Consider the following 18162-nt stretch of genomic DNA (forward strand, 5'->3'; position numbering starts at 1 on the left):
TGAGTACAAACTATACTTCTAAATTGATGCTCTTCCGACAAGATTCAGTGATCTGGTTGTCTTTGTATGTAATGATATGCTCTTTGCTATATCAGGTTCATATTTCAAACAACAGTGTGTTTTCTGAATGTTCACTGGGACACACTTTGGAATCATAGGGTTGGCAAAAGTTATCTAGACCACCAAAGCCAATTTCCTGATCAATAGTGGCTTCCAGATGAAACCGCTCCCATACATCTAGCTTTCACTTGAACACTTTCAAAGCACAGGGCCCATCACTGCACTGGATTTTTGGTTCACTGTTGAACTAGTACACTAGGAAGTTTTTCTAATATTCAGTCACAATTTATTTCCTGCATTCTGGAACTAGAGAGTATAAGTCTTGAACTTTCAGCTAGATGCCAAATGCCAGCTTTTTCAGTTATTTTATCCCAGTTATATTTGATTTTTTTCACAAAAAGAGTGGGTTTCTAGTTCCCAAAGGTCTATGTTAAATTATGATTGTTGCAGAAAGAAAGTCATTTCCAAAAAATAAAGATGTTTGTTTTTTACAGGGAAAAGGAAATAAAAATGCTGGATTTTCACATCTTTGCCAAAGTACATCTCAAGAAGTGATTGAGTATGCTGCTGAACTTTTAAAGCCACTGTGCAATCACATAGAAAATATGCACAACCACTTCCAGGTTGGAACATAAATTATTTATTTATTATACCATACAGTGTCTACTTTACTTCATACCGTAAGCAAACCCACTACAGCCTTTTATGCAGTAACATATTCTTTACTTAAGACGCTGATTACAGAGAACCATGGTGTGATTGATGGGCCAGGCGTCAATGTTCAGGAACATCAATTAATGTCATCCTGTTATCAGCGCTTATTGCAGATCTTTCACTTCCTGTTTGCTTGGTAAGTATGTAGAATTACAAATATAAGGGTGAGAATAAATTAATTTTTTTATTATTGGCCTTTTATTTTCTTTATAGAATATCATGAAGCAGACCACCCATAGCGTAAACTATGATGGGTCTTTTTTCATATAGCAACGTCACAATATTTTTATGACACTGGCAGTGAGCAAACTGAACTACCAGATTAATGTTGGCTTCTTGTCTTGAGATCACACTCAAATGTCTTCAAACAAAAGACAATAGAGTTTATAAAAATATTTTTATATTGTATTAACTGGATACTATAGCAACAAATAATTGATGCTTTTTTTTCATCCAGGAATGGATTTTCTCGGCATGAGAACCATGGCTTACTAAAAACAAGTCTGCATGTCCTTGCATGCAGGCTTAAGCCAGGAGATAGAGAGCTTCCTCTTGAGGACCTACTCAGGTACCAGAAAAGAAACTATCATGCAACTTCAAACATAATACGAAGGACTTAGTAGGACATAACATTTATCAATACTGTATATCAGAGACCTAGAATTCACAAACACTTTCATGCACTCTTCCCCTCCCCCCAAAAAACCCAAACTAAAAAAAAAAAACAAGTTCAGGAACACGATGGAAGTAATTATGAACAATGAAATATTTAGATCTACTAGCAAATTATAATGTAATTTCATTTCCACTTTCTCCTGTATCCTATAGTCAGAGTTTCCAGTATTTACTGAACTTCCAACAGAGCGTTCCCAATATTTACTGTGCACTGAGTCTTACCCAGCTTCTGCTTGTCATTGCTGAAAAATCTGTGGCCAATGCAAAAAGCAAAGAAATAGGTAACATATGGAGTTTCCTTTTATTTTTATTTTTTTAAATGATTTATTGATTTTTTAACATATTTGGCAAACAGTGTGTTGTCTGGTTTTACATTTAAAAAACACTCACTAACAGTTGGTTTCTATGATCTATAATCCACATAATATCTTTACTTGATTTCCTCTTTTTCCCATAATGTTCTCTTTTACCAACTTAAAATTAATACAATTCTTGTTGTTTTGGTTGATAACAATTTAGTATAAATTTTTTTCTAATATTTCTACAGATAATAATCACATCAGTATATTTATTTTCTGTCTAGTTATTCTGTCTCATCATAAATCCTGTTTACAATTCTTGTTTACATTTGTTTTTCCCACAATGTTCAAGACATTCTTACTGGTTAAGATTTTCTTAAAGTTAATTACATTTAAATATTTAAGTCTATTTTTTCTCATGTAAGCCATTCCAGTACTTTTACCTTTCTTAAGGAATAAATAAGACTAAAAAAAGAAAAAGAAGAATAAAAGTAAAGAAAAATAAAAGGATAGTCTGCTACTTAAAATCCATGTTTCCTATAAGCTAATACATATTTATTTCCAAAAATTTTCTGTTCTTTTTTATATAATTAAAAATATATTTAATTTTTAAATATTCCATTTAATAAATCTAGCCATCTAGTCTTTTAACTCTTATTCAAAACATTTTTAATCCATTGTAATTTTCTTAAAGTCAACCACATTTAAATATCTAAAACATTTCCTTTAAATAAGTCAACTCTTATATTACTCATATCAAGAAATAAAATAAGAAGAGAGAAGAAAAAGAGAGGAGTACTAGGTTACTTGAGGGGCTCTTCCTTCTTAAAATAAAATTCATATCTTTCTGTTTCTTTAACCATATTCAAACAGGTGTTTCTTTTTAAAATATTCTCTCTGATAGGTCCCATCGTCTATTTTCTTAAGTTTCACTTTAGCCTTTTTCTTTTGCCCAGTATCTTTCTTAATCAGTATGTTCTGCTGAATCAAAGAATCTTTCTATATTCTTAGAAGTGTTACTGTAGATATAAAAGGTAAGTCAAGTACAATATCTTTGTAAGAGGCATTTGCCCGTTCATGTTTGTTGAAAATCTTTTTCTTTCTTTTTCTCTCTGTTTCTCTTATCATTTTTTGTCTCTTCAGTTCTAGTAGTTTTCCTGACATCTCTGCAGTCCATTTTGTCCAATCTTTTTTCTTTTCCTAAAATTTGTTTTGTGGTGTTAAAGTATAAGTTGTCTTTTCCAAAGCCAGTATTTCTTGTAAATTTTTTCCATTTGGGTTATATCATATTTCTTTGTTTTGTTAGGTTCCATCTTTAAGTCTCTATTCTTGAATTTGTATTCAGTTATCTGTTTTATCTGTTCCTTCTCTATTGTTGTTTCTGGGATTTTTTTGTTGTAAAGTTAAATTAGAGATGAATTGGTTATTTTGGATTTCTTTGTGGTTTGAAATCATTGTTGTTTGAATTAATTGCAGCATATCATATGTCTCCTTGAAAGGTATTTATTTTTTCTTGATAAGTTCTTTCTATAAGTCTCTGATTTTCCATGATGACCAAGAATCCAAGTTTTCTTTTCTCTGCAAATAGCTTTGGAGTCACAGTTAAGTAGATTCTTGTAATCCAAAAAGTTCAAAAAAGTTTTTTTTTTGTTCCCTAAAGTTTATAAGTCTCTCTTTGTCTGCAGTCCAGATTGTTTTCTTTTTTGTCACAGCTGTTCTCTATTGTTAGAGCTTTGAAGGTCACAAGCACAGATTAGTTTTTTCCAGATTTTACCAAGTCTTGTCATAGTCTTCATCCACCACTAGATGTGGTAGGAATGAGAATCTTAACCATTCAGCAATTTCAGACTTATTCAAATTTAGGTTTTATAGTCATTTCATTTCATTTCAATATGTTTTTGGTCCTCCATAAAAGGCTTAATTCGCCGCTTCTGTTAGTAAAAGGGTGGGGCAAAGATCCCCCTCCTTCACTTTCGGAGGTTTTTTTGTCTCTTGGGATTTTTTTTTCTTCAGGAGAAAAAAAATTGATGTTCTTACCCAGGTTCAAATGTGCTGTTTACAATCAGCTTAAAGTAGTACTTTTGACTTGGGTTGCTTGTAGCTTGGGCTAGACTCTGACGTTAGGCTAGCCTTCCTCTGTTGGTTTCTGGAAGGCTTCTCCTGGACCGATCGGGTCAACCGCCGTCTCTCCACGGTCCACGGGACTTCTTTCCTTCTTTGCCACCTCTTTGGGGCAACTTCTGGCTCATTTAGGGTCCCCTAACAGGAAGAAAATCAGCCGGAGGACGTGGAGCCCCGAACCCCTCGACTGCTGTACTACTGCGCAAGACCGGAAGTCTCTGGAGTTTCCTTTTATTTCTATTGCACGTCAATATTTTGGAAGGATTTATTTTGTATTTCTGAGAATTTTGTAACTGTAGCATCTATACTTCCAACAGAAGAAACACTGCTGAGAATCAGTCTTAATAATAGGGAGATACAGCATAAATTTAATCAATAAATACAAATAAATAATTTAATTGAAAATAGGTAAAGTTCTGTTTCCCTCCTTCATAATTGATGGGCCTAGTTGAAAATAGATATAGGATGATAGGTCTGAGTATTGCTGAATTTCTAATATCTAAGGTGATTTGCATTTATCATTGTCATAAATTGCAACAAGTTAACTCAAAATCATATTAAATTTAGCAAATATAATTTCTCTCAGAAAAAAACTTAGTTAGAAGCCATATCTAGCACTCCTTCTTGTTCTTTGACAGCTTCCATCACAAAAGGTTTCCTTTGCCAATCTTGGATGCAGCCCTGTGGAACTCGTCAGAAGGGTTCCCAATTTAATGATGCTCTCCATACTTTGCTGAAGTAAGACTGTTTTTGTTTTTGGTGCTGTTGAGATTCACTTCTTTTCAAAAGCAACCCTATAAATAGACAAAATCCTTAACCATGTTTAAAGTATCTCATTGCTGAGAATAAACACTAGCAGTATAAGCTGCAGGATCTTTCCAGTACCGTTTTCTTAATTTTCATCTTAAAAGTATGACAATTTGATCAGATTTGATAGTGTCATACTTTGTTATTATCAGCCAATACTATTTTTTTTTTAGCAAAGAACTAAAACGAGCCAAATGGCCTTTGGGGGGGGGGCTCTACTTGTCAAAAAAAACCCCACTATTTCCTGGTTGGAAGGCAATCTGTAAAAATAAATTTGTATGGTACCAAAATTGAAAATTAGAACTCTGTCCCTTGTAGTGCCGTTTTTTTCTCATGGCATACCATTGAACAAAAGAAATGTGAAAGGTCGCTAATACAGGTAATCCTCATTTAGCAACCACTCATTCAGCAACTGTTCAAAGTTGTGATGGCGCTGAACGAATGGTAACTTCAACAGGTCCTCAAAGTTTTATTTATTTATTTATGAGACTTATATACCGCTTTAAGTGCAAGCACTCTCTAAGCGGTGTACACCAGTAAGCAATGTATATATATATTTACATTGCCCCCAACAATCTGGGTCCTCATTTTACCTACCCCGGAAGGATGGAAGGCTGAGTCCACCTTGAGCCGGTGAGATTTGAACCGCTGACCTGCTGAACACAGTCAGCTAAAGTGGCCCGCAGTACTGCACTCTAACTGCTGCGCCACCTCGGCTCCTCCTCCTCCTCCTTTGGCTATTACATCACCCCTGCAATTGCGTGATCACGATCTGGGTGCTTGGCAACTAGCTTACATTTAGTTGCAGCACATGTGGCCACCATTTTCAATCCTTCCTGCTGACTTCCCACAAGCAAAGTCAATGGGGAAGCCAGCAGAGAAGATCAAGTGACTCCACTAAGTCCCCTATCTAGCACCAGCCCCGCCCCCCCAACACCAGTGCACCCATGCCATGCCTTGTTGGCCTTTGCACAAACTCCCACCAGGTAGTTGCTGTCCTCACCATGTCTTGCTGGCCACCGGTAGACCCTCTGCTACCCAGAGCAGCCACCCCCTAGGTCCGAATCATTTGAAGATGCTACTTATCTGCCTGCCAGCTGCTTTTGAGCCACTGAGACTTGCAACTTCCTGCTGGCTTCCCTACAGACTTTAGTTGTTGGAAGCTAGCAGGAAGTTGCAAGGAGATCTTCACTTAGCACTCATGACCCTTGCTTAATGACGGCAGTGAGGAATGCCAGGTTTGTCACTAAGCGATGCAGTCGTGTCACATCACACTTCAAAACCGCATTGCTTAGCAACAGCAATTATGGTTCAGTTACCATTGTTGAGCAAGGACTACCGGTAAATTATCCCCAAAATTAAAAACTGTTGAATGGATTGATTTTTAATAAATTAAAATGTTAATAGAATGCATGCTTATAATCATGTCTGCTGCTGAAATGAAAACCAGCTTTATGTTTTTCCATATGTTAGATAAAACCTAGTGTTGAAAAAAATCTTAATGCAGTTTTTCAAACGAGACATCTATAATTTTGTGAAAATTATTCTATGCAGTATTCATATGGAATATACACATGATATCTTGAAGGAGATAGAAGACATTTCAAGCACTGGGGTTCCACAGCTGATTAATTCTTCTAAAGATGGATACTCTTCCACTTACCCTACACTGACCAGGTAATAATTACACATTTGGCCATACCTTCTGTTTGCTATAGGTTGGTTAAATATTCTTAATATGATAAACCAGGCTCTAGGAAGAGAGTTTAAGTTTAAAGATGCCAGAGTTCTGTTAAATTCCAAATTTTGGAATATAGATTATTTATTTAAGAAGATGCATTGGTTTCATCTTTATAGACTTAAGAATGTTTCAGGAAGATGCAAGGCTTAGATGATCAAGATATTGGCAGCAGAATGGAAAATTTTTTATAGTAGTCTACCATGACTGCAAGGCTAATTGTTGTATCTGATCTTATACTGCTTTCATATACTTAGCAGGCACTCTGTAGGCAGTAGGATTGCAAAGTTGACTTACATAAATAAATAAAAGTTAAAGTATTTTAAGAAGACAAATTTTCAGTGATCACATTTGGGGAGAAAGATCTGGTGTATGTTTCTGGAGCGGCGCAGTGGCCTAGAGGTGGAGCTCTTGCCTCACCATCAGGAGGCTGTGAGTTTTATTCTAGAATCTAAACAGTGGCAGATGTTTTTCTCTCTGGGCACAGAGAGTTATTGTCTGCTTCAAACTCCACGTAGGTGTCAGGAAGGACATCTGGAAGTAAATGCTCAAGTTCTGTTCAGTTGCCCCAATGCAAGGGATGACAGGGTCATTAAAGGATTAAAAAAACTGATGTGTGGTTCTCTTACCATAATAATTGGACGCTCAGCAAGATTGTTTACTTGTGGCTCAGTTTTATTTATGATCATCTTTCCAAAAGTAAGTTGCTTCAATTACAATTTCACCATAAAGTTTATGGAATCCTATATGTGCCCTGAGACTTTTCAGGTTTCTCACTTATTTTCTTAGGTCCTTGGATACCCTTTCCAAAAGTCAGTAGATTCACAACTACTATGACTTTTCTCATGTTTTAGATATACTGCATCTACCAGGTTATTGAGCAATTTCAACAATATGCCACCATCATTCTTACCATAAAGACAGCTGCCAATATACTGTTTTTGTTAACCAAGTTTATACAGTAACTTAATTAAGTGCTTCTCCGTACATCTGATTGCAAGTTGAAATTCCCACATCTAATTGCAATATGAAAAGTCAGAATGCTGGATAATTTTACCTTTCCTCCTTAAAATGTAGTATATTTCCTTAGGTCATTTAGTTTTGCAATAGTTCATTAGACGTGGTTTTGCTTCCTTGGTTTGGATTCAGTGTTCTTACTTTGAACGATAATAGCCACATAATTTCATTTTTATTTTAGGCTGCCTTTTGTATTTTTTATTATCGCTAATTCGAGTTTGAGAGATACATACTACATATGCATCAGAAATTAGTGATGTAATGCTAAGTAGTATGAATATATTTCATATTTCCTCATCCTTTCTTTACCAGACAAACTTTTCCCATTTTCTTCCGGGTGATGATAACTCACCTAGAAACTTCAGTAAGAAGCATATCTGCTGGAAAATCATCAGATTCAAGTGAGGTAATATGATAAAATAGAACTTGGGGTTTCTAGCAAGGCATCTGCATTGCTAGGTATATGCCTTCATTCAGGGAAAGAATATGTATTCTTTTGACATGTTTCATAGAGGTTATTAAGATAGAAAACACCTACCTGAATATGTAGCATTAGTATTTGTGTATTGGCGTACATAAAAGCCTGGTTTTGTCTTGGAGGTACTTTTTGGAAATTACAACACCCAATAGATGGCATTGTTTCATTGATGGAATCTGAAATAGCCCAACCCTGCCAAATTAAACCAGCCAGCCAGATACTATGAAAATCTTATCTGTGGCTACAACCCACAACAGTTGATTTTTCCAGGGACTTCTCAAGGGCTTAAACTCATCCTCCCACCTTTCTAAATTAACAGATATTTGACACAGAAGCAGGATTTAAAAAATGTTTAAAAAAGGTGGCTGGGGTATGTTTCTATAATAACCATCTGTTGCCTGCGAACAGCTGGTTTCTGTCTCCCCAGCCTCCAACATATATTTGTCTTTCTTCAACAGTCTTCAATGAATAAAGATCACTGGATAGGAATCAGGTGAAAGTTCTGCCCCATATAAGCAAACCCCGCTATATGTCTTTGTGCGTGAAAAAGTGGGATGGCAGGAAATATGACCCGGAGCCCTGCCTATATTATGATTTCTGCATGGCTGTAGAATTTGTAACAGTAAAATCTCAGTAAAGCCATTTGCAGGGGAGGTTGTGCTGCTCCCCAATCTCTTTAAAATCAGACTTCCTGACAATTTACATTGCATAGTCAATATAGGTCATTTTTGTAACGATGTCATTACGGTATGATGAAATGTATATAATTTGTGTAATGATGTTGATGCATAGATTCATGTACCTAATGTAAATGTCCATTTATTTAGCATATAGTTAATGTAAATTAGCCTTAAAGATACAGTATGTAACTTATCTGAACTACATTTGATTTAATGGACTTGGCCATTATTTTCAGGGAATTTCCAAATGAACATTTTATCTTTTGTATTTGGTCTTCTAAGTATGTTTGTGGGAAGTGGGGTTCCATTAAATCTAGGTTTTACTGTTGAAAGTGGAAGCAAATCTGATCCAATTCTTGCATCAACCTCAGAGGGAAGCCCACAAAAATTCCTTCTCTGATGCATTTTATATAGAAATTGTTAAATGCTAATAATAATAATAATAATAATAATAATAATAATAATAATAATAATAAAGTTGGAAGGGACCTTAGAGGTTATCTAGTCCAACCCCCTGCTCAGGCAGGAAACCGTATACCATTTCTGCACTAAATCTGCCCAAGAAGTCTATATAGGTTTTAGCGTAAAATTTAAATTATGCTTCAACACCATTGAAACTTGTTTATTGTAATCCTGTTATTCCAGGCTAGGTATGTACATATTTGTACTCCTAATCTAAACCCAAGTTTGCATATTAGTAGGTTCGATGAATCACAGTAGAGTTTTTAACAAGAATAGAAGATTATGTTTGCAATATAAAATTTTGGTCGTGGGGAAGGGGGAAACAGATCTGGATTTGATGAGCATATTATCAATTTTAATTGAGAAAAATGAGAAATTGAATATAACCTTGCAATAGGAACATGAAGTAAAAACAACCATATGAAATTGAGAAATGAAAATTAATAATTCCACAAATAGGTCAAGTAAGTTGCAATATATTGAACTCTTTTCTGTCTAAACAGTTACAGGATGATACCCAAATAACGTCATTTGTCTGCATTCCATAGATTCAGTTGGAGAAATTGTTACACTGGAACCTAGCTGTGCGTGATTTCCACATCCTTGTTAATTTGGTCAAGGTGTGTAACATTCACATTAATGTTTCTTATATATGAAACCACGATGGCCTTTTGTCTGTTGATATAGATTATTCAGATTTAAATATTTTTTTTAATTTACTATTAATTTTATATATCACCTGTCTTTACACTGACTTGATTTTGTGGACCTGTGTTGAAACTTTCTTTTTATCCTGTATACATTACTCTTACAAGACATGTTCAGACATCTTTTATTTTAGCAAGACAGGTCATGTGCAAACAGAACATAGGTCTTGCAAGATTTAGATGCTGTAAGATATTTTAATCATGCATTTATATATTCATTGGAATATGTGTGAGTGAACGCCCTCTGATATGAATGTGATTATCCTGGAAGGATCATATTGCTGACTTTAAATTTAGACAACTGGAATTACTTCGCATATCACATATCTTTGAGACAATCCATATTCCTTGCCTTTTTAAAATTCCCATTATTTTTTGAATCTACTTCTATTTAACTAGTCATTATTTTCTTTCTTTACTATTGTCTATCAAACATAACATTCCCAATTTTGAAGAAATGCTTGGCTTGTTGCTATCATTCCTTCCTTCCTTCCCTCCCTCCCTCCCTCCCTTCCACCACCGTTGTCAATATATCACATGCACACATTTGTTTGTATAGGGGGATATTTACAGTTTTAGTATCAGTGGGGTTTGGCAGCCCTTCTCATGTTACAGTGGGGATTGCATTTTCAAATAAGATTTAGGGTAAACAAAATTTCTTCTGTGCTAAGATTTAATGTAAACAAAAATTCTTCTGTGCTATGTTGCAGTAGGGTGACTTTACTATGACAATACGGTTGAGTATATACTGATAGTATGGGTGAGTCCATTTCATGGTTAATCTGAGTACTAATCAGTGTTCTCAGCAGTTATTTGATAGGTTATTCTGTTGTTTTTATTGTTTTGCTCTGTTTTTGTAAATACCTACCTCAACTAGGCCTCCCAAGAAAGCAGAATTTTTGAAACAGACATTGTCTCAAAAGGAACTTTTATTAGGGGCTAGTGACAGCAGGAAAAACAAGGCGAGGTCTGAGAAAAAACCCGCACAAGCAGTATATTAAAAGCAATACTCATTACTCCTCCCCCCGAGGTCCATTTGAATCCCAGCCAATCCACGGGTGGCATATTGTTTTGGTAACAGGTTCCGTTGGCAAGCTCTTCAATGTCTCTCTCGCTTTCGTTTCTCTCTGGTTCCAAGCTCAAACCGTCTGCTAGATAAGGATGATACATTCCTTCTCCTGGGGGAAGGACATAGTGGCAAGACAATGCAAAGCAGCCCCAAAGCAGCCCCTCTCCCAACAGAATGGCAGGCCCCCAAAAGTGGTTTCAAAAGCAAGCATACTATAAGGAGAGAAACAATACATTTCTTTGGGGATCTGACAATTTTAACTGTTAGCAGCCAAGAGTCATGTATGTGAAATGGGCAGCTTATTAAATAAATAAACAGACACCTTTCTTTCAAGTAAACGCTGTACTATCAATGTGATATTTAGGAAGGAATGTGGTGATATATACTGTTCATATTCTGCAGTAGTAGTTGTATTTTTTAACTAGCACTATATTATTTTATCATATTAAATATATTTTAAAGCTTTTTTTTACTTTCTCCAAACAGGTATTTGATAGTCGTCCTGTACTCAGTGTTTGCTTGAAGGTAAGTGAGAATCATGTGATAAGAGACACGAAATTCAGGAAATTTTACAGTAAACTATTATATCACCTTCCTCCCATATATACCTGCTCTGAGTAGAGATGTCCACATTTTCTACATAACCCTAACCTTTCATAGCAACCTATTTCCCAAGGAGAAAATAGACTTCAGAGGTAAAGGATCATAGCTACTGTTGAGAGGAAAGCATTGTCATTCTGCCTTCTGGTCTGCTTGTTTCTGGTTTGATTGTCATGTGCTATTTTCATTGGTGGGTGGGTGTACAAATGAATGCATATTTTAAGTGACATATATTTCAGATGACTTCCAAACAAATGTGGTTTTCTTGTAAGGTAAATATTGTCGAATTTTGCCATTCCTCAAAATGAACACTTCAGAACTGAAAAGCTGCAGCCAGTTTAGTACTTCCCAAAGCTTCCATTTTGAGGAGTCCATTTGACACTACACCTTATTCCTATCAATACAGATAGTCCTCGTTTAGTGACTGCGACTGATTTTGGTGACTCAATGATTAAGTGAAGCGGTTGATAACTGAAAATCAGGTAGCCGTGGCTGCGCTCAGGACTTTACTTAAGCTTTCCTTAGGAGCAAAAACAAAAGCCTTTAGTGTCAAATTGATTAGAGTTTTGCCAGTTTCAGACAGTTGGGGTTCTAAGCAACAAATTAGGGTCACAGAATTGAATTTGTTAACTTGCCATTAGCACTTTTTAGGGACCTTTTTAGCATTGTGGAAAAAAGCAGCTTAGGAAGAGATTGTTTAACTTTAGGCAATCTCTCTCCTCTTTGAGAGGTGGAAAAAGAAAAAACCAGGTCAGGCACAGGATACCACGATGCTGTCATGGCAAAACTTGTGATTCAGAGAAAGATATTCAGAAGGTTGTAAATGTGGACACTGGTCACAAAGTTATTTTTTCATTACCATCATAATTGCAAACGGTTGCTGTTTAAGGCAGCTGTTAAATGAGGACGTTCTGTATTATGAAAAGGAGGGGGCAGCACAGATTATTTAATAATAGATGCTGATTATATGAACTTTGGGTTACATGTACAAGGAATTTGCATATCACTGCTCGAAACTACTACCCAAGCACCTGAATCTATTCACACAACAATTCTAATGTATACCATCTGATTGCACAAAGATTGAAGAACAGAAAACTGCTGACTACAGTGTAAATTTTGGGTAGGATTTGCTAAACCTCTTCTGTCAGCAAAACGAAAGGGTAAAATGAAGGCCCCTTCGCTTTTACTGTCTTGTGGATATTGAAAATCTGCTCCAGAAGGTAAAGGAGGATATTAGTGGATATGCGGGAAGGAGGAGAGAAGGCAGAATACCCATTGCATAAGTGGACTTCTACTTCCATTACAATGGCTTCCATCCTAAATACCTAGTTTTGGTGTCATTCTGTGTGGGCAGTAACTAAATGGAATGATAAGATCTGGAAGTGATACTAGGAAACTCTAATAAAATTCTCTGCGTCTCGAGAAAATTGTGTTTTCCAACATACTGGTACACGTCTTGGATTTGCTGATGAAGAGTTCATTTAAATAAATTTGATGACAACCAACTTAAGAAATTAGATCATTTAAAATTTAAACAAGCATAGTGAGTGCTTGAATGTTGTGACTTATGACGCAAGCTTAGAACACTCACCCTTGTTTGGGAGAATTGGCCACATCTGCTGACATTTTGTGTCTTTTTGTTCACCCAGTATGGTCGTCTGTTTATAGAGACATTTTTGAAGTCTGGTATGCCCCTCTTGGACTACAGCTTTAAAAAGCACAGGGTAAGTTGTTAGGGATGGACTGTCTCTTGATTGACTGAGAGTGTTTTAAAGTGCTCATATCTGTTCTTTCCAAGCCTATAGTGCAGTGACCTACTGCAGAAAATAACAGAAAAGGAGGAGTAATTAGCATAACTGAGTAGCTATAAAACTGAATGCTAAGAACTTTGAAACAACAGTTTTTCTTGCAAATCTGGCAAGACTCAAAACAAGCATAGGTTGTTAGGTAGTATCTTATTAAATGAGTGCTGCATCCTATGATTTTTTTTAAATGTACATATTAGATATTTCAGATATTTCCAATACCAAATTATATATGTGTGTGTGTTTGTGTATTTGCATATATTTATGTATGTATGTATATGTGTATGTGTGTGCGTATATGTGTGTGTATATGTATATGTGTGTGTATATGTATATGTGTGTATATATATGTGTGTGTATATGTGTGTGTACATATGTATATATATGTACGTATATGTGTGTGTGTGTGTGTGTGTGTGTAGATAGTTGACTTTTGTTAACCATCAGCATTGAGTACAAATGGGCAGCCATATAAACTGAAACTATAAAATAAATACGTTTTTTTAAAATAACCAGTTTAGTGCAGTGATAAAATCAGGAGACTGTGAGTTCTAGTTCTGCCTTAGGAACAAAGCCAGCTGGGTGATCTTGGGTCAGTCACTCTCTTAGCCCTAAGAAAGAGGCAAGGGCAAATCACTTCTGAAAACCTTGCCAAGAAAAACGCAGGGACTCGTCCAGTCACCAGGAATCAAAAATTGACTCAAAGGCACGTGCACACGCATAGACACAAGACCCAAGGATGACGTACAACTCAGTTTTAAAAAAAGAAAAGAAGACTACAAGTTGACCTTAACTCTTGAATTCCGCTGCTGGTTTGCCACTGCTATTTTTTTTAGCAAGGATGACCGATGCCACTTTCTTCCTTTTTATTTTTTGGTATTTTTTGCCATGAAACATTTTTAACTATTGTAAATTGCCCAGAGTTGCTGGGACTAGATGATAGCTAAATTTAATAAATTATTATATCCCCAACATGGATTTCACACATGTGAAATCATAGCTGCCAGTTCTTTAGCTGGTATAAGCCTTCATTCGTACCAAGTTCTTCCTAAGAACCTAGGACATCATAATGCATCTGCACAGTATATGTGTGGATGCAACAAGTATGGTCACTTGTAATTGACAGATGGAAATTTTGTCAATGCACAGTTGATTAAGTGCCACCCAAGGGTTTTTAATATGGCACCTGTGTGCCAATAACCATTGGAACCACCACGACAGGTTTATGCTATAATCTTTCAACTTCAGTTTTCAGTTCTTGATATTTCAACCTCCATTTTTTTGCCTTCCATTCTACTATCCCCTACTATTGCCACATGAATTATTATTATTATTGGTAGTGAGGTTTTTTTTTTAAATTCATGGTCCAGTTTATGCCCTTGGAATTTGCTGGAGGTCTCTTCTAAAAATATACTAAGCAAACTCAACCCATATTATTTTAATGACATGCTTGCCTTAGTGTCATGTACATTGTGAAGTGGTTCTCTCTGCTTCAATATATTGGATATGCTAAACCACAAACAATGATTTGCAAATCTCATTAACTGAGATCTCAAACTATCTACAGTCTGCCACAAATATATATCTGTACAAAACAAGATTTCGAATAGTAGACACTTTGCAGAAGTTTCTAAATGGATTTCTTTGGGTTGCAGGAGGATGTGCAGAGTTTGTTGAAAACCTTGCAACTGAGCACCAGACAACTTCATCATGTTTGTGGCCACTCTAAGGTAAAGAAAACTACACCTATAGTGCTAGTGAATTCTTGTTACTTGTTTAGTTTTTCTAATTCTAGCAAGTTACACACTCTTAGTATTTTATTCATTGTAATGGAGCAGTGCAAAAGTATTGTTTGGAAATGCCCAGATCCTGGTTAACATTACTTAGGCCAATATGCTGTAAAAATGTTGTTTATCTGCATCTTAATATTGCTGGTTCTGTTATTATAAGTACTTTATTATAATATAAATATTCTGATTTTTTTTTTACATTTTCTACTTAGCAATAGAGAAAACATTCCTCCAAGAAAAATGCTACTAAGGAGACATGTCAAAGGCCACTTAGCACATTCATAAAATACAATGTTGATTTTTGCAATAAAGAATCGGAAGAATCTGAGTGGTTCTTTCTTGGTTTGCCTTTCTTACACATGCAGATTCATCAAGACACAGGTCTCACCAGTCATGTACCTCTCCTAAAGAAGTCCCTCGAGCTATTTGTTTACCGAGTGAAAGCAATGCTGGCTCTCAATCATTGTCAGGAGGCTTTCTGGGTGGGCATCCTCAAAAATAGGGACTTGCAGGTAAGTGTATGTGTCTCATGAACGGCATTAATTCATTTTCACATATGTTCATTGGCCACTTTTTTTAAAAAACTCAAAAATTAATTATCGGATCGGATGCATATGATTTGGAATTAAGCTTCAGAGAATCATTCAAATGTGTAAAAGGTTGCGGCTTATAGTAAATGACATTAAGATGAATTTACTGAGCAAGCTTTGGTATATAGAATTAATTCCAAACTTGAAAGAGTTTTCAAAAGATGAAGAATCGCTATACAAATTATACTTGTTACACTGAGCTGGGGTCTCCATAGAAGGGACAGAATATATCTTTCCATCTTTCTTTCTTTCTTCCTTTGTTTGTTTGTTCAGTAAACAGTGGCTCAATTGCTACAGATTGAATAACTGATCATATATCCATAGAGATGACCTGAAAATGCTTCTGTCTTCCAGTAAAAATATTTATCAGAAAAGAATCCATTGAAAGAGCAATGAGGGTGTGTGAAATTACACAAATGTAACTATTGATCTTAGTGACAGGCAGGTACCATTAGTCTCCCTCTCTCTCTCTCTCTCTCTTTCTCTCTCTCTCTCTCTCTCTCTCTCTCTCTCTCTCCCTCTCTCCCTCTCTCTCTCTTCCTATCCCTCTCGCTCGCTCGCTTGCTCTCTGGCAGATGGCATACTTTACCACCATTTCATTTTTTAAAATGTGTCTGTGGTCTTGGTATCTATGGAAATAAAAAGATTCTCCTGCCCCAGAGGGCTATTTAATCCATTACTTAATGCAAGTGGGCGAAAGAAGCTGAGATATTGTACAGTATGTTTACATAGGGAGGGCAGTTTTGATTCATACAGGTAGTCCTCAACTTAGAACAATTCCTTTAGTGACCCTTTTTGCAGCATCCCCATGGTCACATGATTAAAAATTCAGATTCTTGGCAGCTGATTAATATTTATGATGGTTATAGTGTCTCGGGGGTCATTTGATCATGTTTTGTGGCTGACAAGCAAAGAGTCGCTGCAAGCAAGTGTGCAGCTATATACATTTTCTAAATAAATAAAGTAAACTGGGAGGCCAATTGACTAACTTAACTACAGAGATTAACTGTTTTTTTGCTTTTGTTGTTGCTTCTAAATCCACTAAGAGCAAGCAAGTAACTAAGATTTACTCCACCCCCACAAAGTCCAGGACATGGTGGATAATTGAAAAGTGTGGTTGGAATTGTTCCAGTTCTTAACTTCCCTGCTCTTTCCCTGCCTGCTGTTCTTTTGGTGATTTTCAAGATCAGGATTGCCTGACCATAGCCACAGAGGCATGGGAACTGATTTTCCTTCTCCACCATTGAGGCATTTTCTGATAGGAGTTGAGCGATTAACTTCTCTGCATTGTTGTTAACATCTTGACTCTTCTCAGATATAAAAACCATTGTCATCAAGATAAATTATAAAATAGCCTCAGCTTATCAGTGAACTAACATATTGATACATTTCCATGAACTAACTTCCAATACATTGCTAGAATGTCATTGTTTCCTTTAGCATGCTCTGGGATTCATTTCACCATAACCTCACAATATGGTACTGCAATTCCTTGATTATCAATTGCTGTATTTCCTTTGCATCGTACATTATAGGAATGGGTTTTGATTCTTCAGGTTGAAAGACAGGGCAGCCTATACTCAAGTTTAACAATTCAGATTGTCACAGAGATTCCAGTATTCTTTTCTGAATCACATCATACTTGTTTAATCTGTCCTAGGGAGAAGAGATCCTTTCACAAGCATCACAAGTACCCGAAGCAGAAGAGACAGAGATGCCCACACTCTCTCAAAAGGATCCTGAAGAGGTATTCATTCTAGAGGCAGATTACTTGCTTATGGCGATGGCTCTATACTTTGCTTTGGAAAAGACCAGAACTATTTTTTCCCAAAGCGATGTTGGCTCTAGAGGTAGTAGGCAAAATACGGAAAATAATTAACATAAGGATATGTAAGATATTACAAACTATTCCTTTCTTATGAAAAATGGCAGCAATGCTACCCTGTTTTAAAAAGTAACAGACATGAAAGTGCAACTGAATTCCAGTTTTTTCCTTTGTTTTAGTTAGGTTACTACTCTAAATATACTTTATGTCAGAATTGTTAATTTATAAAAACAAAGAACTACTAAAAATCTGACCATTGACATTTTAGCAACATTTTTGTTAAACCTTTACAATTTACACTACTTATCCAAGCATATATTGACATGTCTTATTCTGTGACATTTCATAAGGTAGTACTGAGCAATCATGCTCAAATGAATAAGGATTTTGAAAGGATTACTCAATTTTTCCCCTTCAGAAGATGAAGAAAATGTGCTGGTTCATCTTTATATGAATCAAATCTTTTCTTTCATTTACAGAAATAAGACCAGCCCTAATAATATGGCTACCTAGTTGCAATTCCATTTCTACATTAGGGTGCAAACATTATTTATTGCTGGGAGATGTCTCTCTTAAATCAGCTCCCAAGTTACTGCCTTGATCTAATTTTGAAATATGAATAAAACAGCCAGTAAAAGGTAAAAAAATAAATTGAAATGTATGTATAGAATTAAGATTAAGCATGCCATCTTAGTTTGTCTAAGAATGAAGAATTTATGATT

General features: G+C 35.9%; 1 protein-coding gene across 2 annotated transcripts in view; it reads left to right on the forward strand.

Moving 5' to 3' along the window:
* FANCD2 (FA complementation group D2) overlaps positions 1-18162 on the forward strand; it is a 45175-nt gene that overhangs the window by 26768 nt on the left and 245 nt on the right. Inside the window, exons 31-43 of one of the 2 annotated variants that reach the window (XM_039334023.1) lie at positions 555-683; positions 792-910; positions 1232-1342; positions 1603-1730; positions 4508-4607; positions 6231-6353; positions 7744-7837; positions 9600-9671; positions 11314-11352; positions 13080-13154; positions 14891-14965; positions 15391-15537; positions 17276-17362. In XM_039334023.1, the coding sequence (XP_039189957.1) occupies positions 555-683; positions 792-910; positions 1232-1342; positions 1603-1730; positions 4508-4607; positions 6231-6353; positions 7744-7837; positions 9600-9671; positions 11314-11352; positions 13080-13154; positions 14891-14965; positions 15391-15537; positions 17276-17362 (1299 nt within the window). Of the gene's footprint in view, positions 1-554; positions 684-791; positions 911-1231; positions 1343-1602; positions 1731-4507; positions 4608-6230; positions 6354-7743; positions 7838-9599; positions 9672-11313; positions 11353-13079; positions 13155-14890; positions 14966-15390; positions 15538-17275; positions 17363-18162 lie in introns of those variants that run through there. The other variant, XR_005555578.1, reaches the window with a different exon arrangement.

The sequence above is a fragment of the Crotalus tigris genome, unplaced genomic scaffold (assembly GCF_016545835.1).
Source record: "Crotalus tigris isolate CLP2741 ecotype Arizona unplaced genomic scaffold, ASM1654583v1 scf7180000017625.6296891, whole genome shotgun sequence".
Taxonomy (NCBI): domain Eukaryota; kingdom Metazoa; phylum Chordata; class Lepidosauria; order Squamata; family Viperidae; genus Crotalus; species Crotalus tigris.